This window comes from Dipodomys ordii, unplaced genomic scaffold (genome assembly GCF_000151885.1).
Source record: "Dipodomys ordii isolate 6190 unplaced genomic scaffold, Dord_2.0 Scaffold90, whole genome shotgun sequence".
Taxonomy (NCBI): Eukaryota; Metazoa; Chordata; class Mammalia; order Rodentia; family Heteromyidae; genus Dipodomys; species Dipodomys ordii.
The window spans coordinates 4,955,770-4,979,551 of record NW_012267306.1 but is presented as its reverse complement, the minus strand read 5'-3'; the positions used below and the strand labels follow the sequence as shown (position 1 = coordinate 4,979,551).

Genomic DNA, 23,782 nt, shown 5'->3' with positions numbered 1-23,782 from the left:
CAGCCCCGCATTCCCGCAGCCCCGGCCCCGGCCCGCAGTCCCGCAGACCCGGGTGGAACCCCAGGCAGAAACCCGCCGACCGTGGGCGCGTCGGGGCCCCTCCCGGCGACCGGCCCTCGGAGCCTGCGCGCTCGCTTCCCTGTATGAAAGCTTTCAGTTCATAATCAGTGTGGTTGTGGGTGGATCTTCGTCGCTGTTGTCGTTGCCGGGTTGTTTACTTTGGGTATTCAGGTTTTTCTTCTTGGGTGGAAGCATTTGTATTTTAACACTCATTGCCGATTTCGACTTTCTAGACAAACGGAAACAAAAGCCTACTTCATTCTCAGTTGCTTCATTTGATTAAAGTTAAATATTAAGTTAAGAAGTTAAATAGGAAGTGTGTTTGTGTGTGGTCACCGCTCGCTCCTGTCTCAGCTGAAGTGAATGTAGTGGTGTAGCTCCCAGGGGATCCGTTTAGTCACACGTACATACACTGAGCGTGTAATTCTCCTTAACAGACAAGCTGTAGAGGAAACTAAAATTTCACTCACTAGTCCTTAAAGGACTAAGTAATGTCACTGAAGCAGTCTTTTTGCCTAGGCAAGTGTTTTATTTGACATTTGTATTCCAGTGGTGAAACTTCTTTTGAATAACTTAACAGCTTAACAATGTATGGCAGAGAGCTGGAACCCATGTTGTGGGATGGAAGGTAAGGTCAAGGGTAGAGGGGATTGGGTGGGGTGGAAGAGATGGAGGAGAATGATGAGAGGAGTGTTATTGATTATGATGAATTATACTGACAAAGGAACTGTTTGAATTTAAATCTTGGTAAAACTAAAAGTAATTTTAAGAATTAGAAAAAATTTTAAAAAATTGGTTTACTAGGGTTGAAAATTAAAAATTTGATGTATTGGATTTGATTGTTCAAGGGAACATCAGACACTGGGTAAATATTTGTAGGTGAAATTTGCATCCTAAGAAATCTTTTGTTTTTGTCAGTCGTGGGGCTTGAACTCAGAGCCTGGGCATTGTCCCTGATCTTTTTTGTTCAAGGCTAGGGCTCTACCACTTTGAGCCACAGCTCCACTTCCCTAAGAAAGAATCCTTTTAGAGAGAGGGGTTTATTTAGTTCCATTCCTTAATATGTAAAATAGGAATACACACAAGAATATTTCCTACTGATTCAACTGTTACTTTTCAGCATACAATCTGAATGCACATAATCATTTTGCTTTGTCCTAAATTGTAATGTAAGTACATTGATGTGACCGTAAGGATTTCCCCTTTCTATATTATTACATAATGACATTTTAAACAGTAAGAATTTCATTTGCATAAATGTTTAATTCTGAGCATTTCTAAATAACAGGTGGACTCCAAGTCAAAAATGAAAAGAACAGACTATCTCTGAATTCTCTGAAACCTGAGAGCAGACCAGAAAAATCCAAATACAAGCCATTTTGGGGGAAAATATTTTACCTTGACTTACCTTCTGTCACTATATCCGAAAAACTTCAGAAGGACATAAAGGATCTGGGAGGGGTAAGTGAAAAGTGTACACTCAATTTTTTTTAATCTGTTATTCTCTTTAGCATTAATGAACAGCTATTTGGGGCCTAGAAGTGACATTAAGTGGTAGAGCACCTGCCTAGCATATATGAGGCCTTAGACTCAGTTCCTAAAGCCAATAAAAAGAAAGAAAAACATTATCTTTTAATCCTTTGTAGCTGGACAAAACGTTCAGGTATCTCTGATTGGTGGTCCAATTCCCAAAATGTAAGGAATAAAATTTCCCGTATCCCAGTAAGCTGCTCATTGCCTTCTCATTGTGATGTTAGGTTATCTTCCAGATAACAAGAGCTGCTTGATGATAATTATTGAAGAGCTATATATCATATACATGTAGGCTACTTATTTGTGGTTTTATTATGTATGGTTTTGACTGAGCATGGTCAAAAGTAAATGTAAAAAAATCAAACGAATTTCAAAAATGAAAATTGTATGCACTGTATAGCTCAGTTAACAAAAATCACCTTGCTATCTACTGTTTCCCTGTACTTAGTTTTATGAAAATGTGCAAAGTAAAAAACTTAGGATAATCTGCCCAAGCCAAAAAGGGGAAATATGAAGTGCTTAATTTAAGCGACAATTTCAAAAGGCAGATTTGTTGAAAAACAACATGTCTTTAGCAGAAGTTTTGTGGTGTTATCTGAAATGAATCAAGCATTATAAGTATGCTACTGAACTCTATATATCTTGAGTATTCATAGTTTTTACTTAACTATATACCAAGAGTCTACTGCATATCTTGAGAAATACTAAGTAAACAGAATGAATGTCATTAAAGGAACATAATTTTGGATTAATTTTTTTTTTTTTTTTTTGTCGGTCGTGGGGCTTGAACTCCGGGCCTGGGCGCTGTCCCTCAGCTCTTCAGCTCAAGGCGAGCGCTCTACCATTTGAGCTACAGCGCCACTTCCGGTTTTCTGGTGGTTTGTTGGAGATAGGAGTCTCATGGTCTTTCCTGCCCGGGCTGGCTTTGAACCTCGTTCCTCAGATCTCAGCCTCCTGAGTAGCTAGGATTACAGGCCTGAGCCACCAGTGCCCGGCTTGGATTAATTTTTTAACCTTCTTTCCTACCTTGTATGATGATTAGATGGTTAGGAAATTAGAAAACTCAGGTAAAATTCTAAGATTTCTTTGGATTAAAGTTAATACTGGTTGAATATTAGCAAGTGAAGTTACTAAGATTTTTCTTATTCAAAAAGTTCTGCTAGTAGAACCTGGGTGGCTTAGGCCTGTAATTTTAGCCACTTAGAAGTTGAGATCTGAGGATCCCAATTCTAAGCCATCCCACACAGGGAAGTACTTGAGGATTTTTTCCCCTCATTAATCACCATAAAGCTAGAAGTGGAGCACTAGTTTTGAGCACAAAAGCTCAGGAACATGGACCAAGTCCTGAGTTCAAGCCCCAGGACCAGCACACATGCAAACAAAATTCCTATTAGACTTTTAAGTTTCTCAAGATTAACAACTTTGATTACATGAGTCCTATCATTTTACTCTCAGGCTAGAAACCCAAAATATTTTTTTCTGGAAGCACTTGTTGTGATATTTTACTTACCTATCTTCTAAAAGTTTTTCTATTTTTGCTGTTTATTTTCACATGTGAAAAGTCTCATGTTTATAATAGGAGTTATACTGATCATAATGCCCATATAACTGCATTTGTAAATGTAATGTTTAATAGCTCTGCCACCATATTCATGTTATCTCCCAAGGGTGTATTGTTAATTAGTTAAGGGCTTTACTCTAGGGTGAAGATTATTTTAGAAATGAAGTAGTTGAGGTCCAGAGATGATGTGTGACTGGTCTAATCAGAGTAGTAATCATCGAAGTATTCCAGAGTAACAACACACCACAACTCTCTTCCTTTACAGTGGCTGGACTGTGGCTGCATGATACACAGTTTTCTAGCTTTTTTAAATATGGTGATTAGCCTGTTAACTCTAGGTTTAGTTTTTCTAAATCAGTGGTAATTTATTTATGTTTTAAAGATGTGGAATCCTTCAGAAAAATAATATTCAGAAGTCCAAAATTGAAAACCTAAAAGAACTCTGGCTAAAGTCCTAGCACAGTGGCTATGGTAGGAATCCTGTCCTCCTTTTCCTTTCTTGGTCCTTTCTTTCCTCCTTTTTTCTTGGTTCCTTCTTTCCATCCCTACTCTTACCCTTGTTGTGTTTTCTTCCTCATTCCAAAAGCAGTTTCTCTAGTACTTTAATTAGACAAATTTTTAATTATTTCTGCCATACATAGTAGTTGTTAAGCTCTTTGATCTTACACACTTAAAATCTCTATCCTAAAATGGTTTTAGGTACCTTTATGAGCATATTAAAAGCATGTTTTCAAAATTTTTCCCAAAGTTGTAAGTTTCCAGTTTAATTTGACTTATTAACTTTAAAAAGAATTGTCTAATCTCTCTTCATACTGTCTCTACCATGTAATTCAATTGTATTCATTCTTTAGGTCCTGACTTCTGTCTCTAGTACATTTTCCATCTCTACCACTAAAAAGATTTCTATCACTAAAAAGATTTTGTCATAAAGATTGCCTATGTGAATATAAAGGAACTTTGACCTCTAGATATGAATTGTAAGGGTTAGGATACAGTATTAATAACTAATTTTATTGAATAGACATTCCTTTAAAAGAATGTAATTATTCTTTAAATTTCAGTTTTACTCACTCCCTTTATCCTTTTTATTACCTCAGATCATCCCTGATGGTTTCTTTTTATTTAATTGACCAATTCTGTTTTCTTTCTAGTTCTAATAAAAATATATTAATATCATTTATCTCTATGGCATATCTAATCAATTTAAACACTAAGTATAGAGCAGTAAATTCAGACATAATGAAGAATTATCTTTAATAGTGGCAAGAAAAGCAATACTGTCTTAATGATGCTGAGCTGGCTTTGATCAACTCATGCCTATAATCTGAACATTTGGGAGGCCGAGTCAGGAAGATTTTGAGTCACAGGTCTGGGTTACATAGACCATGTCTCAGGAAAAACAAAAAGATAGAACTATCTACATTTAGATCCATATCTAAATAGTTTTGATTATAATAGGGCAGTTGGAGGAAAACAGATATGCAAGGGATGATACCATGGTCTGTCATGAATTTGAAAACAAGAGTTATATATTTTGTGTTGTGACCTTGAGTCATCAGAAATAAATTTTGAGTTTACTCTTTGAAAGGCATACGTTTCTAATAAATCAAATACCATAGTAATACTAATTGAACAAATACATATAGTATGCAGGGCATATATATGTGATGCCAGCCAGGTGGTCATTCCTGTCCAGCTACTTGAAGGGTAGCATTTGGAAGAGTAATAGTCTGAGGCCAGCCTGGCCAAAAAGCAAAACTCCATCTCATCTTAATAAACAGCATGCTAGCATTTGAGTCTAGCTTCACAGAATGAATAGATATAAGTCCCTGGTTGGTTCAACAGAAAGCACAAGACCCTCTGGAAAAAAACAAACAAACATGAAAAAGAGTAGGCAACATGGCTCAGAAGGTAGAGCATTTGTTTAGCAAAAGCCCTGAGTTAAAACTTCACTACTACCAAAAAATAAAAGATATATATAGCACATGGAAGCTCATTCAGAAATTATTTCGCCAGTGTCTCCTATATACCAGCACTGCTTTAGGTGCTGAGGATGTAAAAATAAGTAAGATAAGGTCTACTTTGTAAGAATTATCGATTTAGCAAGAGGTTAAGACAATATACAATAGAGAAGTGTGGCTGTTTCAGCAGAAATACAAAGACATTGCTATTATAATTCATAGATGAGAATGACCTCTCAGACATTAGCACTCATAAGAGATGTTACACCTGGATCTTGAAGACCTCGTAGGAACACACCAAGCAAAATGAACATAAAATAGAAATACTTATCTACAGGGTTTGTGCAACTTAAAAATTTCCAACATATTTTGAGCTTGGGAAGAACTAAATGCAAAAGGTAAAATCCTAGGACAAAGGGCAAACCAATGTAGCAGTGTTACTCATTAGACAATATGTTGGAAATGAACTATACAACTTGGGGGGTAGTTGGAAACTGGGAGGAAAATGAGGGAGGGGATAACAAGTTTGACAGTAAGATGTACTAACTACCTTACGTATGTTACTGTAACCCCTCTGTACAGCACCTTGACAAAATTAATTTTTTTAAAGAAGAAAATACAGGGAGAAATCTGGATTTCCCCTTATATAAATTATTGGATTTGGCAATGATTTATTGAATATAATTCCAAAGGCATATACAATGAACGAAAAAAGTAGATAAATTGGACTTTAGACACAATTAAAAACTCTGTGGCTCAAAGGAAATTATAAAGTGAAATGATAGCTCGGAGAATAGTAGAAACTGTTTGTAAATTTTATATCTGATAACTGATTAATATGAAGAAATATAGACACTTTATTACAGTCCCACAGTAGAAAACAACTCAATTTTTAAATGGGCCAAAGACCTATATTTCTTCAAAGAAGAGTACTAATAGCCAGCAAGCATGCAGAGATGCTCATCAATCTAATCATTAGGGCATTACAGATCAAATCCACAGTGTGTCGTTCCAATTTGTATGGCTACTATCAAAGAGTAAGAAAGTGGCTGGGTGAGTTGGACACCACTGCTCCCACCTGTAATCCTAGCTACTGGGGAGACCGAGAGCTGAGGATTGAGGTTCAAAGCCAGCCCAGGCTGGCTTTTAAATTTAGCATCCTGAAAAAGTTATGGAATGGATAGTAATGATAATTGTATAATATGGCAAATAGCTTGTTACCGTTGAATTATACTCTGAAATGATCAAAGTGATTTATGTTTGGTCCAAATAAAATGTTTTAGGAAATTGTGTTTCTCTTGAAAAATTAAAAGTTGTGGTATTGCTAGGATTTGCATTTCTGAAAATGAAGATAGTATTATATGAATTTCCTGGTCTTACATGAGTTTGTAATTCTTAGAACAAATACCTGTGTATGTTTTATTAGCTGGCTAGCAAAACTGAATTTATGGCTGAGCAGGAAAAAAGGATTTGCATTTAATTAAGTTTAATCTTCCTGACAAGTTCTGAGTAGTGATTTGATGAAATTGACTTATCAATGAAACCTTGCTTCATTTTAGTATTCCCTTTTATAGTATGAGATTCTATAGAAATTAAAGGTGTCTGAAATATTTTTAGAAGTCTTCACTTAAGCAGACATTTATAATTATTGATGAGGAATACCTTTCTGTTTAGTCATGTTTTTACTCAGCATCTATTTAATCCAGTTCTAGGGATTAAACTCAGTGCTGGCTTGCCTACTCAGGGTTGGTGCTCTGCTTTCTTGCTAGTCAATTGGAAATGGAATCCCAGAGACTTTTCTGCTTAGCCTGACTTTGATCCTTCAAATCTCAACCTCCTGAGTAACTAGGATACAGACATGAACCACCTTTACTTGGCTCAATGTGCATATTTTGGGTGTGTGAACCAGTTTTAGAGCTTGAACTTAGGGCCTGGGCATTGTTCCTGACTTTTCTTTCATATAGCTGACAGGTATGCAGATCTCAGCCTCCTGAGTAGCTAGGATTACCTATGTGAGTCACCTGTACCTGGGTTGCATTTTATAAAGCTATTTATTTTTTTCAGGTGCTGGGACTCGAACTCACAACCCCTGAGTTCATTCAGCTTTCTTGCTCATGTCTGGAACTCTGTCACTTTAGTCATGTCTGTAGCCCAACTTTTTGCTCATTAGTTGGAGATGGAGACTTGAGGACTTTTCTGCCTGGGATAGATTCCAGATCTCAGCCTCCTATGTAACTAGGATTATAAGCATGAGCTGCTGGTGCTCAGCTACTATTAGTATTATAGTTTCTGCTTAATCTTCCTTTTTCTAGATATGGGTAATTTACAGTAATAGTGGCTTTGGCATAGGCACTTATAAATTGCAACAATTAAAGCAGTTATTTTTAAATGTTTTAGTGGGGTAATTATCTTCCAACAAGCTATTTTAGATATTTAAGTTAATTAAATGTAAACATTTAAGTAATTTGGTCACACTTTAGGTGCATAGTGCAAGCTTCTTAAGATATGGGATATCTTGTGTTCATATTCTTTTATTTACAACTGTAGTGGCTTCAGGTGTCTTCAGTTTTCTCCTCTGAGAAATGTGGATAATACTGAGGATTTCATTAATTAGGATAAAGTACTTAAGATTAATAGCTAGCACATGTTATTTACCATTATACTTCCTCAACCCTAGGTTCAAAAAAATGTAACATAAAAGCTACCAATGTATAGGATGTTAAATTTTATGACAATGAAGTGTTAAACTTAGTCTGGTATATAAACAGCTTATAGGTTACTTACTTAAAAATATTTTTTTCCTTTAGCGAGTTGAAGAATTTCTCAGCAAAGATATCAGTTATCTTATTTCAAGTAAAAAGGAAGCAAAATATGCACAGACATTGGGTCGAATCTCTCCTGTACCAAGTCCAGAATCTGCATATACTGCAGAAACTACTTCACCTCATCCCAGCCATGATGGAAGTTCATTTAAATCTCCAGATACAGTAAGTGTTAAATAAGCTTTGAGGCATTCAGAAAGGCTGAATTCTGAGAATTTCATACTTTTCTTTTTCATGTCTTTCTGTGTAGCTCAGGCTGGCCTGGAACTTTTGGTCCTTCCATCTCCTTGTCCCAAATAGTAGGACTAGAGAAATATACCACTCATTTAGCTCATGGTTTCTAGTAGTAATCCTATAATAGTTCATTTGTCAAATAGGTTTCTGTCTTTTTCAAAGGTATTTTCCCTTAAATCGTACAGGGTAAATCCTGATTTCTAATGAATACTCTAGGTTGGCTTTTGTTTTTCAGAGTAATTCACAACTGAAAGTTAATAAACTCTTATTAAGAAGAAATGGAGGGCTAGGAATGTGGCTAAGTGTTTGCCTAGCATGTATGAAACCCTGGCTTTGATCCCTTAGTACCCCATAAACAGAAAAAGCTACAAGAGGCACTGTGGCTCAAGTGGTAGACTGCTAACCTTTAGCAAAAGAAGCTCAGGGAAGGTGCCTAGGGCCTGAGTTCAAGCCCCAGCCTGGCAAAAGAAAGAAAAAATGGGAAGCCGTTTCAAATTTCCAAGTAGAAATAAGTAAATTGGCCAAATATGGCTTGCTGCCTGTTTTCCTATAGCTGGTAAGACATCGTTCTTTTTTTTTTTTTTTTTGGTTGATAGGGGAAAATAAAATCAAAAGAACATTTTATGAGAAATCATTGAAATTCAGATTTTATTGTCCATCAGGTGTAATTAGAACATAACCATAATGACTTATAGTTGTTTTTGAACATCTGGCAGAATTCAATGATTGTGATGAGTCAAGGCCTACAAAGCCTCAAGTGGGATCGCTCTGGCAACAGGTTGCCCCCTTTTCTTACAGAATTACTGATGTCATATTTGTTCTACTCCATTGGCCAGACATTGATAGATAGATACAACATTTAATTAGGAGAAGAGATTACGAGATAAAATGTTTAACATAAAATTATGTAAAATAAATGTAAATATAATGTAAAAATAACGTAAATACATTATTTTGAAAACATCCCCCTTCAACTGATCTACTATAGCCATGTGAAAAGTAGGGAAAATGAGGATGAAACTAATAGGAAAAATGAGTTACAAAAGAATTCTCTTCAGAAAAGAGACAATATTGAAGAAAAACGAAGTCCCATGCATTCTTTCAGCTAAAGAGCATGTTGAAAATAAAAGTTTGCCCAGGGGCCAGTGACTCATGCCTGTAATCCTAGTTACTCAGGAGACTGAAATCTGAGGATCATGTTCAAAGCCAGCTTAGGCAGGAAAGTCCATGAGACTCTTCTCTCTACTAAACTACTCAGAAAAAGCCAGAAGTGGAGCTGTGGCTACAATGGTAAAGCTAGCCTTAAGCACAGAGGCTCAGGGATATCTCCCAGGCCCAGAGTTCAAGCCCTAGGAGCAGCAAAAAAGTCTAGTGGAGCCAGGTCCTGGTAGCTCACACCTATAATTCTAGCTCTTCAGGAGGCTAAGATTAGGGTTCATAGCTAGCCCAGGCAGGAAAGTCTGTTAGACTCTCACCTCTAATTAACCACCAGAAAACTGCAAGTGGAGCTATGGTTCAAAGTGGTATAGCACTAGCCTCTAGCAAAAAATCTCAGGGACAGCGCCCAAGCCCTGAGTTCAAGCCCCATGACTGACAATAAAAATTTTAAAAGTCCAGTGGAACTTAAGTATTTTATTTTTCGCATTGAGTAGAATTTGCTATTATACTGACCTAAGACTTATTTTGTCAAGATCCTAAAGAAATTCTGTATTTATATTATTTATGTTTCCAAAAAACCTTTACTGCAGTGACGCAATTACAACTCTTTTCAAACCTTGTAGTTAATTTTTTTGTATTATCTTTAAATAGTTGTACAAAGGAATTTTGATTAGACATATTAATTTATGTGTAAATGCATCTCGATCATTGTCACCACCTATTCTACCCCATCAGTATATTCCAACTTCAGCCATTATTTCAAACTTCCTGGTTCCATTTTCACGGAAATACATTGAGTATTATGACTGTATTCACCCACTATTTCTCTCTTTAAGTGTCTCTTCCTTGGTCTTTCTATAGGTTTATCTAAGCCGGGGAAAACTATTAGTCGAAAAAGCTATCAAGGATCATGTAAGTGGAACTTTAAAAGTTCACCCTGTATATTCTGTCATTAAAAATTCAGCTGCAAGTTATATATACCCTTGAAATACTCTTCCATTCATTTCTAACAGGAAAAACCTCATTTTACAAAAAATCCTTTTAATGAAGAAACATCCCCATCTTGTGGCCTTTTAATGTATTACTGAAAGCTTTTGAAATTTGCCTTATAGCACACACTAAATTCCCAAGAGTATGGAAATATTGTGTGTTATTTTAGAAATTCCAAAAGAAAAATACATAGTCTTACTGCTACTAAAACTTTATAGGAACTTTTATGAATAACCACTTTGGTGATATAAAGCTTTAAATATTATTTAAATGGCTCATTTTAAAGAGCAGTTTCCTAGACAAATTCTCAAATTTCTATTTTACAGGATTTTATTCCTTCGAATAGTATATTATCAAATGCCTTGTCGTGGGGTGTAAAAATTCTTCATATTGATGGTAAGGATCCTAAAATTGTCTTTTGACATTTTATAAGTGCCCATATCTATCCCTTGGTTCCTAGCTACATAATGGAAATCTTGGTAAAAGGGATTTGCCTGTAATAGTAAATCATTCACCTACTACAGTAGTTAGCCAGGTATTAAGATTAGCATCCTGACAGGCATAAGTAGAAAAATTGCAGTCCTTGTCAAAAATATAATACTGTATCCAAGAACTTAACAAAAAAGGGGAGGAGGAAGTATTGGCTCAAGTAGTAGAGTACTTGCCTAACTAGTGTGAAACTCCAGTTCAAACACTAGCACTACCAAAAAAGGTACGTGTGTATGTGTGTCCCCATTTTACTCCAACAATAAAATGCTGATCTTGAATTCTTTTTTTAATAAGACATTAGACACTACATTGAACAAAGGAAGAAAGAACTGTGTTTGCTCAAGAAACCAAGTACTTCTGTAAGAGATGTGGTATGTTGTCTTTTAAAAAATTGTATATTATACAGTTTGTTTGTGATAGTTCCTTATATACATATAAATGTAGTTTGATAAAAATTGTTGTCTTCAAAAAATATTCTAACTACTTTTAAAAAGCCATCAAGCCACATGCAGGTGGCTCACACCTATAATCCTAGCTACTCAGTTGGCTTGAGATCTGAGGATCACATTTTAAAGCCAGTTTGGGCTGGAAGGTCCATAAAACACTTACCTATAATTAACCAGCAGAAAGCCAGAGTTAGAGCTGTGGCTCAAGTGGTTGATGTCCTAGTCTTGATTAAAAAACACCAAGGCCCTGTGTACAAGCCCCAGGACTGGCACAAAAATAGAAAGTCATCAAGTTCAATATTTTGTTTATCTGTGTCTTAAATTTTTCCTGCAATGTAAAAAACATTGATAAAATTTTCTAACAGTCGGGGCTGGGAAGATGGCTCAGTGGTAGAGCGCTTGCCTTGCATGCCTGAGGCCCTGGGTTCGATTCCTCAGCACCACATAAGCAAAAAGACAAAAGCTGGAAGTGGCGCTGTGGCTCAAGTGGTAGAGCGCTAGCCTTGAGCTGAAGAGCTGAGGGACAGTGCCCAGGCCCAGAGTTCAGGCCCCACGACCGGACCCAAAAAAAAAAAATTTCTAACAGTATGTATATTATATGAATATTTCTGAATTGATGTGAATGATTGAACTTCAGGATTGTGATTGTGGCATACTTTTTTGGGTGTTCTCCCCACTCCCCTCCCACTCCTTGTCATTACCTCTGTTCTTAAATACTTTCATTTATTCTGTAGAAAAATGCTAAAATTAGCCGATAACCACATAAATTTCTAATATAGTGAGCCCATTTTTGGAAGATAAATAAGGAATATGCTTTTTGATTGCTCCAGATGATATAATAGATAAACAGATATTTGTTAAACTACCATATTGAGCATTACTCTGTTAGAATTCCATATCTTCAATCTTTTGCCTAGTTTTTTCATTGAAGCCTTTATAGATATTCAGCCCATTTCTGTTTTTTAAAAACAAATACAATAACACCTCTCTTGATACTTCCATACCCTATGCATTGCTCTAGCTTTATAATTCCTCTCTATACTGCCCAGATCTCCTCTCATACTTCCCAATCATTTTCAACCTACAAGTTATAAATTTCCTGTCAGATTTGCCAAATTACTTGGATATTTTGTAAACCAGACATACTCATTCTCCCAGAAATTGTCCGTTCCCTCCTTATACCTGTTCTTTTCTGGAATTTCTGTCATCTCTTTGCTTTTCTCTTGCTTCTCATGTTTTTTAGATCATTTTCCAGTGGTCTTCTTCATCCTACCCTTAAATAAATGGAATTGAAAGGAAGTTTCTTAGAGACTGACTGTATTATAAAGACATGAACTTACTGATGTCTGGTGGCTCATACTTGTAACGGACAAAGCTGGAAAAAGGAATCTTTAACTTTCTATATAAATTCACACATGTGCTCAGGTTAACTTTTAAGTTATACATAAGGATGGAGCTATAACAAACATAGTAAGGGCTTTGAAAATAGAATTAACCCCTTAGTTAAACCACTGCCCAAACATGACTAATTTAAATGTAATATCTGTGCAGGCTAAGCACAAAGCCTCATCATATATGTCTTTGAAAACTAAAACAGATTAAAACAAATGCCAGCACCAAGATACTCTTCATGTCAGAATTATTAAACAATACTTTAAAAGTGAATGTAAATAGACTGAAAAATGAACATAAATTGGCAATAGAAAAGAAACTCTTAAAAATGTAACAGAAATCATAGAAATGAAAAACTGAGATTCAGAATTTATTGGGTGGTCTTAATACTAAAATCTAAATGACAAAATGAAGCATCAGTAAACTAAAATGAACAGTCAAGTGGGGGGGAAAGGGCCGAGGAAAAACAAAATGATTTTATGTTTTTAGAGTTTATAGAAAAAGTGGCTCACACCTATAAATCCTATTTACTCTGGAGATTGAGATTTGAGAATCAAGCTTCAAAGTCAGCCTGAGCAGACAACTCCAAGAGATTCATATCTCCAATTAACCAGCAAAATGCTGGAAGTAGCGGTGTGGGTCAAACAGTGGAGCATTAGCCTACAGTGAAAATGGTGAGAATATGAGATCCTGAGTTGCATACTGCCATGCATGAGAGCATGCACGCACACACACACACACACACACACACACACACAATGACATGAAATTATGTGCTGTTTGGTAATATAGTACAACAGATAAGTTACTCTCAGTGTGATCATAGCACCCACCATTAGGAGGCAACTCAGGAAGAAAAAGTTAAAATTGCAGAGATTCTGTTAGTATTGTTTGTACCACTGAAGTTACTTCAATTATTGTTCTAGCTAGAATGATGAAGTTGGTATAGTTTTAGCTAGTCATTGTGCCACATCTATCAACTCTCCACAGTGTGCATACTCTATTAAATATTTAAATATTAAAATAGTTTCTTATTGAATGCTGTCCAAAGGTTTTATTTATGATCAGTGGGACTGATTGTTTTGCAGAATATTTATTTCATAGTGTACTGAACTGAGAGAGTAGTAGTAAGTTTTTGACCAATTCCTTTATTCATTTTCTTTAGTGGTTGATTTTTCTTGAGAAGGCTAAAACGGTTATATAGACTACAAAGTACTTGATGAATATTTTGTAACATGTAGTTTGCAATATTCTACCAGGTTAGTATCTTTAATTCTTTTTTTTTAATTAATATATTTAAGTGGTTCAATTCTTGAATAATCTTGTTTTAATTTTTTTTTGGTTGAGTTTTGGTTGCGTTCATTTCCCCCCCATTTGATATAATAATTTTCCATTATTTTTTGTCATATAAACATAGAATAGTTGCAGTAGCTTTTTTCATTATATTGTCACACCTAGTCTTTTTTTTTTTTTTGTCTGTTGTGGGGCTTGAACTCTGGACCTGGGCACTGTCCCTGAGGTCTACAACTTGAGCCACAGTACCACTTCCCCTTTTCTGAGTGGTTTATTGGAGATAAGAGTCTCATGGAGTTTCCTGCCCAGACTGGCTTTGAACCCAGATCCTCAGATCTCAGCCTCCTGCATAGCTAGGATTACAGGCGTGAGCCACCAATGCCCAGCCACACCAGTTTTTTTAATTATTTTGATGAGAAGGATGCAATCTTTTTATTTTTTGCCATTTAACAAAGCAGTTTATGAATATAATTCATCTTGATTCAGTGTCACTCCATTTCAGTCCACCCATTCCCTTTCCTTAATTTCATAGTATATACAACAAATTCTTGATTACTTCTCCCCTACTATCCCCCTTCATTTGTGTACCCCTCTGCCCTTGGTCCCACTCCTTCTCTTGCATGTACATATTTCCTGGTGCTGATTTTGTCGTGCTTTGACCTAGTCTATTTATCTCTATTTTTATAGGGGAAAAGAGTTGTTGTTGGAACACAAAAAACAAGAAGTAAGTATTTTGATATGTCTAATTATATTTGAGTTGCTTCTAAACACAAAACATGATCTTCTAAGATCATATAAATGGCCATTTAATGATATAGGGTTTTATGGTCATTTTTTAAATATAGGAAAAATTCATTGGCTTATCAGAAAAATCATTTATATTAAAATGTATCTAATAGTTTTTAGTAGTGATATACTTGCTTTTTTGTTATAAATTATAAGATGTTATTACAAAATTTTTTATTAAAAAATTTAGCATAAGATTTTATTGGATTATCACTAAAATTAGTTATATTAAAATATATGAACTAGTTTTTAATCGTGATATACCTGCCTTTTTTATTTGTTTGTTTGTTTTGGGGATTGAACTGGGGGGCTTGGGTACTGTCCCTGAACTCTTCAGATCCAGGCTAGCACTCTGCCACTTGAACTGTTTTCTGGTGGTTAATTGGAGATAAGAGTCTCACAGACATTCCTACCCGGGTTCTCTTTGAACCAGGGTCCTCAGATCTCAGTCTCCTGTGTAGGTATTACAGGCATGAGCCACCAGCGGTGCTTTTTATACATTATAAACATCTAACGAACTGCCAGCGGGTACCTAGCTAATACTCAATCCTAGCTAATTAGGAGGCTGAGACCTGAAAAATCACTGTTCAAAGCCATCCTGGGAAGAAAAGTGCTCTAGTCTCCATCTTCAATGTAATCAGCAGAAAGCTGGGCTGGAAGTGTGACTCGAATTATGGAGTTATGGGAGTACAAGCTGAGCAAGTTTGAGGCTGAGGTCAAATCCCAGTGCCATCAGAACACACACACAACACAGTCTACCAGTAATATCTTAAATTTCTACAGTAATTTTAAACTGATTTGTGAAACTTTTTAGAAACCTTTAATAAACCAATATGTGAAAATATCTGCTGTTTCTGTTATCAAAGTTACAGTTGCTAATATTAGGTATGTTTTATTGTTTATATTTATAATTGCAAAAATGTTAAATTATGTTATACATTAGTAAAAATATTTTTTCTATTACAATTCAAATTTTTCTATTATAATTCTTCTAAATTCTGTTCATAGACTCTGTTACCTCCATTCAGTTTAAGAATCTCAGAATATGACAACTGCAATTGTGTCTGGAAATGGGATGATATTGGAAAATAGTTCCAACTAAAGTTTTATTTACAAGAAGTTGTTGATTTATGGGTATCTAACATTGTGTTTTCTATATCTTCAAGGAGGAAGACTCAAGAAGCCTTTTATAAAGGTAGAAGATATGGATCAGTAAGTGTCCAATCTCTGACTTCAGTACAGTATTAAGGAAAAATCTATTTCCATTAATATGATTAAGTTCCTTTATATTGGTCAAATATGCATGTACCATTACTTCAAGACTAAATTTAATTTCATCATATAGTAGATATGTGTTTGAACTATTTGATTAAGAGTACTTATGAAACCAACTCATATTTTAGTATTTCAAATAGTCATTTTCTAGTTAAATGTAGGTTCCATTATAAGTAAGAACCACTCATAAAAAGCTGGGCAATGGTGGCTTATGCCTGTGATCATAGCTACTTAGGAGGCTTAGGTCTGGAGTATTGAGGTTTGAAGTCACTCCAGGGCAGACAAGTTCTTCAGATCCCCATCTTCAGTTAACCCAAAGGCTTGGCTCAAATGATAGAACATCAACTTCCAGCAAGAAAGGTGAGCAAGCTTGAGGCCTCTGTATTTGAGCCACTATACCAGCAAAAATAAACAGCAACAACAACAACAAAAAAAAACTCTACATATGCTGCTTAAAAGTTTGCTACTGAATTACTAAGTATTAAACTGAAGATTTCTTATTCTTAAGATACTGATCTATACTTCCCAAATTAATCTTCAGATCCAATGTAATCTATATAATGGTTCCAATGACTGTTTTGTGTTGTAGATGTAAAAAAACTCTACCCTAAAATTGGAATCTTAAGAATCCTCACATACCCAGAATAATTCTTTAAAAGAACAAATCTAGATTTCTCATATTTCTTGATTTCAAAACTCTACAAAGCTACAATAATCAGGACATTTGATACTGGCAGTTAGGCAGACAAATAGGTTAGCAGAGTAGAATACAATAGAAGATAGTACAGTATAATACCAGAAACACACCATCACATGGTCAGTTGATTTTAATAGGGATAGGGAAAAATCATTCAGTGGGAAAAGGGCAGTTATTTGAACGAAGATTAAGGGAACATAACCTACATGCAAAGAATAAAATTGGACCTTATGCCATACATAAATTAACTTAAAAATGTATCGAAGATATAAACCTATAAAAATCTTAGAAGAAAACATGAGAAATACTTAATGATACTGGATTTGGCAATGGTTTCTTAGATAGAATACAGTATAAAGATAATTAGCAAATGGAAGAAGTATTTGTATAGATGGTTTATCTAGTAAGCGATTGATATCCACAATATAGTTTTTAAACTCCTACAACACAAAAGGTATCATTAGAGAAATATAAAATAATGACAGTTACCATTTCCTATGCTTTGATAGCTGCTATCCAAGATGCATAAACATATATTAGCATATACATATTTAAGTGTGTATGTACATACTAAAATGTAAAACCAATCTAAGTTCATTAGTAAATATGAGTAGACAAAATGTAGCTTAAGCGTATGTATGTACACAATGGAATAGTAAATCTTAAAAAAATGAAATGAGACTTAGGAAATTAAGTGAAATGAGAGTGGAAATTTATCCTACCAAATGAAATATGTGTAACAAATTCATAAGACCAAACATGATTGTGGTTGTCAAAAGTTGAGGGAAAAGAGGAATAGGAAGTAACTTAATGGTAACAGAGCTTCAATTATAATTGTAGAGATGATTCAAAGTGTTGTGACATCAATATTTAATATGACAAAACTGTACAGTTTTAAGTGGTTATGTTGTATATTTTGCTGTAATTTGAAAGTTTCATTGATTATTATGCCTACAAATTGGTTCTTTGTAGGGAGGTTGACCTCTATTCAGTTTCTATTTCAGATGAATTGTATGATTTTGAAAACTTATTTCATAGTAAAGAAGCTCATGTATTTTTCCGTTTTTTTTCCTTTTAGACTATATAGGCCATTTTATCTTCAATTTACCAATATGCCTTTTATAAACTATTCTACTCAGAAGCCCTGCAGTCCATTTGATGTAGATAAGGCATCTAGCATTCAAAAGCAAACTCAAGTTAAACTAAGGTTAGTTTGAATCATTTTTAAAAGAAATATTTAAAATACTTTATGCCGTGGTGTAGTGGTTAATATATGTGTTTATAGTCAATATTTTGCTTACTTTCACATATACATTGTTAATGTCTGTATCTGTTATAAAACATTCCATGTTTTACAACTTTAGGTAACTTGGGTGGGTACGTAAAAAGTATTTGCAAATAATGAAAATGTCTTATTTCTCTTAAACAATGTAATAGTCTGCAGAAGTCTACAAATTATAGTAAATTTTATACATAGTAACTTAAGACAGTTTCAAAAATTATTCCTATGGTTAGCAGTAATTTTTTTACCATGTACCTCTATCACCAGAATCCAAATGGATGGCCACAAATATGGTGGATCCTCAGTTCAACTCCAGTTGAAAGAGAAGAAAAAAAAAGGATATTGTGAATGTTGCTTACAGAAATATGAAGATCTTGAAACTGTAAATTTGTTTTCTTTGTATATTGATGTTTTTTAAACATTGAATTGTATCTGTTAGTTACATTTTACATTACTGCTTCTGATTCTGATTTCAGTTTTAAGCTGGACAAGTACAAATAATTTGTGTGTGTGTGTGTGTGTGTGTGTGTGTGTGTGTGTGTGTTGGTAGAGAGCAAAGTTAGGGACTTACGCTAGGCAAGCTCTCTGTCACTGAACTACATGCACGTGCTAAAACATCCTACATTTTAAGACTTTTAGGAGGGAATTAATATTGAAAAGTAAGCATTGATCACTGCTGGGTATTAACATTGAACAAAAGATTCAAATTTCCTACCTCTGTGAAGATTACCTTGTGCAGAGTTAGGAAATATAATCTGTCACCATAAGATGAAGATTTATTACTGTTATGACAAAACATAAAACAGGAATGAAGTTTTTGCCATTTATTTAGACTTTACAGGAGTACCTAACTGATGAGCTGACATTTAAGTGGAGACCAGAAAAAAGTGAATTAATAAAAATTATAGATATTGAAATAAGTAAAAGGGGAGATCCTGAACTGATTGATGTAATCAAAGAACATCTGATAGTGGCCTGAACTTGACAGCAGCAGAAGTACTTAAGATATGTTCAAACGATATATTTTAAAGTTGGTACTAAAAATTGCTAATAGATTTGCTGAGTGTGAAAGATGATGAAGGAAAGGTGACTATATTTTGGACCTGAGCAATTAAATAATTTCTCATCATATACTGATGGTAAAAAAAATTGAAAATTGAGGACTCTTGAGGTAGCAGAAACAGAAATGTAAAAATTAGAAGAGCCCCTAGCTACGCAGGAAGCTGATATCTGAGGATTGGGGTTCAAAGCCAACCTCCAGCATGAAAGTCCATGAGACTATTATATCCAATTAACCACCCGAAAACCAGAAGTAGCACTGTGACTCAAGAGGTAGAGCACTTGCCTTGAGTTGAAGAGCTCAGGGACAGTGTCCAGGCCCAGAGTTCAAGCCCCATGGCCAACAAAAACAACAACTACAAAAAAAAACAATTAGAAGGACATATAAGATAAAGATAAGAGATAAGAGTTTTAAAGATTGGAAAGATGATTGAAAAGTCTTAAAGATAGTTTGCAAGCTGATGAAAAGGCAGAAATTTTAGATTCACACTGCCCACTTTCAAATACTGGCTTCCTGACCTGTAACCTTGGACAGAGCCTAGCATGTCTTGTTTATTAATCTTAGCTTATTGTTAAATGTTTGTTATGCTTATGAGTCTTTTATATGTACTTGAGGTCCATTTGTTTATTTTAACTTGCCTTGTAGGATTTTATAACTCATGGGTTTTTAATCTGTTATTTTATAGTATTTTGCATAATAGTCTATATAAGCTCTACTACTGTTAAGTCTCAATTATAATAGGGGGAAAGGTGTTTTCCAGAACAACTAGGGTACACTAAATGTTAAATGTTAAAATAACTTCACTGGTTTCTCATAAGTCACCTTTATTTTACTTATTATTTTGAAGCCTAGTAAAGGGTTTTCTTTTGTCTTCTTTCAGGGAAGAAGTTGAGTAGTCATTGGAAACAAGCTTTAGAGACATGAAACCATTCAAAATCTGGACAAAAGCATCTGTTTAAAAATTATAATTTTATGTTTTTTTGTTTTAGCATCTTCAGAGTGAACAACACAGAAGCTTTTCACAGAGTAACCAATATGAAATTGTTGACGATATTGTATCTAAGTTAAATTTTGATTTTGTGGAATATGAAAGAGACATACCTAAAAAGAAAAGGTAATTAATTTATCAACCACACTTTTAAATTCTACTGGATTATTGAATTAGTTCATTACACTAAAAATAATGCTTTCCTACTTCTTAGATGGCAGATGTGCTTTCAAGACACAGTATGGTTAAATAATTTACCTTCTTCTCTTCTCTTTACCTATTCTGTCAAAACATTTGCCCTTGATTGATTTTAGTCTCTGTTGATACTGTGGTTTAGAAATGAAAGTGTCTGCTAAGAGCCAGATAGTTATTTTTTTTTTTGACTAAAAGAGCCTGTTACAACAGCTCAGCTTTACTATTATAAAATGAATATGGCTTTTGCCACAAAGCTGAATTCAGAAAAATTGACTAGACTTCCTACATGCTGCCTAGTTTGCCAGTCCTTGTTATAGAACCATAAAATTATCAGATTAAAGGTGTACAAACTAAAAAGGGCTTTAACTTTTAGTTATGAGAAGTGTTTTATTTTGTCAATACTGGGATTAGAATTCAGGATTTTGTACTAGCTACACAGACTTTGTCCTAATTGAACCATACCTATGCCTATTTGCTCTGGTTATTTTTAAGATAGGGTCATAGGTAGAGTAACAGAGTAATAGATGGATACCACCACTTCCATGTTTTTCTGTTTAAATGAAGTCTTGTGAGCATTTTTGCCTAGACTAACATAGGGCTTGTATGGAACTTGATTCTCACTGTCTTAGCCTCCCAACATAGCTGGAAGTAAGTATGTGCCACTTTACCCAGCTGTTGGTTGAGGTGTAGTCCTGAGAACATTTTGCTCAGGCTGGTCTACAATCATGAGTCACTGATATCCAGCAATCCTAAGAAATTTTTTAAAATTTTTTTCTAGTGCTTCTATTAAGTCTTGTTTATATTTTTACTAAATATTTCTCTTAAATTCTACATGTTGATAATATTTACTAACTACTAACTTTCAAGTGTGAATGCAGTGTACAGTGTTCAGTGTACAGTAACTATGTTTTTGACAAAATGAGTCCTGCTTTGATTATTCCAATACACATAAAATTTTAATGTTTTTATAAGAAAGTTCCCTAGAGTTAATAACTCAGTAGACTATTTGGTCCTCATATCTATTTTTAGGCTAATCTAAATGATTTAATTACAACTTATCATAGCTCTTAATGTTTGTTAAGACACTATAATACAACTTCTAATGATGAATTAGAAAAACGTTTGGACTTAGAAACAGTTCAATTTCTGTAACATTCAGAGTGATTGTTCATGATGATAACATTTGAAGAGGAAGCATATTTCTGAGTAGTAAATCTACATAGGACTTCTGTTAAGAACTTAAAATTATCTGAAAATTGAAGTAAATTCTGAACTAGTAATCTGTGAGTTTGTTTTTCCTTTATTATTTTTTTCTGCACCAGTCTCACCTGTGCCAGTTTGCTCAACATCTATGGGCCTAATAAGAGATAACCTAAATGGATTAGTGTTTTAGATTTTTATCATCCATTTATTCGAAGGAAATCTTAAAAGTATAAATAAAATATAAAGGGAATAATATATAATATAAATAATATATAAAGGGAACAATTGTGGAAGAAGAGTCAAGTGAAATAGTATATAATTGTCAATGTTATCTATGATAGGTATATTGTAAAATATAATTGGTGCACTGTTAACTTTTCTTAAATTGGATCATAATTTAGGATTGTCTAGTACAAACTTATCAATCTTAAGAATATCAAGATGTTCCATGAAGAATAATGTTTTAGGCCAGATACCTATGGGATATTTTTAAACTAATCTACCATATTTAGAAGTATGAAGGTACTTAATTTTTAGCACACTTTGATACTGGTTTTTCCTTAAAAATAAATACGTTTCTTGGGACTGGGAAGGTGGCTCAGTATTAGAGTGCTTGCCTTGCATGCATGAGGCCCTGGGTTCGATTCCTCAGCTTAACATAAGCAGAAAAAGCCGGAAGTGGTGCTGTGGCTCAAGTGGTAGAGCGCTAGCCTTGAGCTGAAGAGCTGAGGGATACCACCCAGGCCCAGAGTTCAGGCCCCACAACCAACAAAAATAAATAATATGTTTCTACAGCTGGTTTAATCCAAAATACTCATTGTCCACATTACCAAGAAAAATGAGGTAAATATGCATAATCTAAATTAGACCATTGAAGTTACAAACATTTTCAGGATGTTAAACACAAAATTAGGGTCAAACCCAGTTCTCTTAATATGCTTTTACCTTGGTTTACATAGACTAATTTTAAATACCAAGTTAGCCATATTGGCTAACTTAGAGGGAGGAAAAGAATGTAGATGAGAAGACGGTACAGTAGGGTTTTCAACTATGTTTAAATTTTGTTACTTTAAAAATATCCAAATTTGTCAATATATTAAGATTCTTGTAATAGTATTTTAAGTGAGTTTTTTTAATATTTCAAGATATTAATGTAAACTCAGGAATTCATTTTAATATTTTTCTTTTGTTTTTATAAAGAATAAAATACAGCTTTAGATCCCTTTCTTCTGTTTCTACAAATTTCCTGAAAAAGACTGAGCCAAAAGAAAAATGTGAATTGCAGTATATTTGCCAGAAAGATGCCAGTGAAAATAATGGAAAGGTGATGAAGCAGAATATTCTGTATGCAGAAACCCAGGAACCTGAACAAAAGCTTGTGTTTATTTCTGAATCTGTCCCCTGCCTTTCAAATGAATTGAGAGGATTTAGAGAGAAAAGAATTAATGAATGTTCTGTGTTAAATGCAACTGAAAATAACATAAAACAGAACTTTACACACCTACCTCCATATAAAAATAAACAGGAGATCATTTTTAACACATCTGAACATAAATTAATTGTACATGAGAATGACTTAGAAGATCATTGTCCGAGTAGGCTACATCCATATGTACAAGTTTCTCATCCCAGTACAGATAATAGTATGCTTCAACCAAAAGGAAAGTCAAATACGCACCTTTTTCCATCAAAAGATCTGAAAGAAAAGGACCTTCATATAACAAACGGGCATGGTTATGATCTTTCAACAATGAACATTTCACAAGAGCACCTAAGGATAAAGACAAAGTCTCTATGCTGTAGTCCTCTTGGGGAACCCAGTGAATGTGGCAGCAACAGAACTGATGATTTGCCCTCTGGTAGAATCCATCAGAAAGTGAGAATATTATTAGGACGAAATAAAAAAGAAAATCTGGAACCAAATGCCGAATTAGATGAGAAAACTGAATTTCTTATTGCACAAGAAGCAAAAAGAATTTGTACTTCACCAGTACAGTCTTTGTTGGACTTATTTCAGACTAGTGGAGAGAAATCAGAGTTTTGTGGGTTTACAAGTTACACTGAAAACAGTGGTATATGTGAAATGTTAAATATTTGGGAAAAGGAAAGTTCAGATACTTTGCTATCAACATTTTTCTCTTCCCCTTCAACTTCATTTATTGGCTTTTGATGTTTAAAAATATATACTAAAGTTTTTAGGATTTTTGGCTTACTTTGTTTACAGAACTATTTAAATATAATAAATGAATATTTCAGTTTTTTACAGAATTAGATACCTGTTGTGGAGTATACTTGTGATTCATTTTCCATTCTGTGGTTGTAAGTGTTTTCTGAGAATTATAAAGGTACCACTTTAT

The 23,782-nt window shown here is 34.5% G+C and overlaps 1 protein-coding gene across 1 annotated transcript in view; it reads left to right on the top strand.

The window, feature by feature from the left end:
- The window catches only part of Dbf4 (DBF4 zinc finger), a 24,107-nt gene extending 512 nt beyond the window's left edge, over positions 1–23,595 (top strand). The window contains exons 2-12 of the mRNA XM_013026046.1: positions 1,349–1,521; positions 7,923–8,102; positions 10,191–10,241; positions 10,646–10,715; positions 11,103–11,179; positions 14,627–14,663; positions 15,892–15,937; positions 17,776–17,904; positions 18,247–18,361; positions 20,029–20,153; positions 22,626–23,595. Coding sequence (XP_012881500.1) covers positions 1,349–1,521; positions 7,923–8,102; positions 10,191–10,241; positions 10,646–10,715; positions 11,103–11,179; positions 14,627–14,663; positions 15,892–15,937; positions 17,776–17,904; positions 18,247–18,361; positions 20,029–20,153; positions 22,626–23,595 — 1,973 coding nt within the window. The remainder of the gene's footprint in view (positions 1–1,348; positions 1,522–7,922; positions 8,103–10,190; positions 10,242–10,645; positions 10,716–11,102; positions 11,180–14,626; positions 14,664–15,891; positions 15,938–17,775; positions 17,905–18,246; positions 18,362–20,028; positions 20,154–22,625) is intronic.
- Positions 23,596–23,782: the final 187 nt, after the last annotated feature.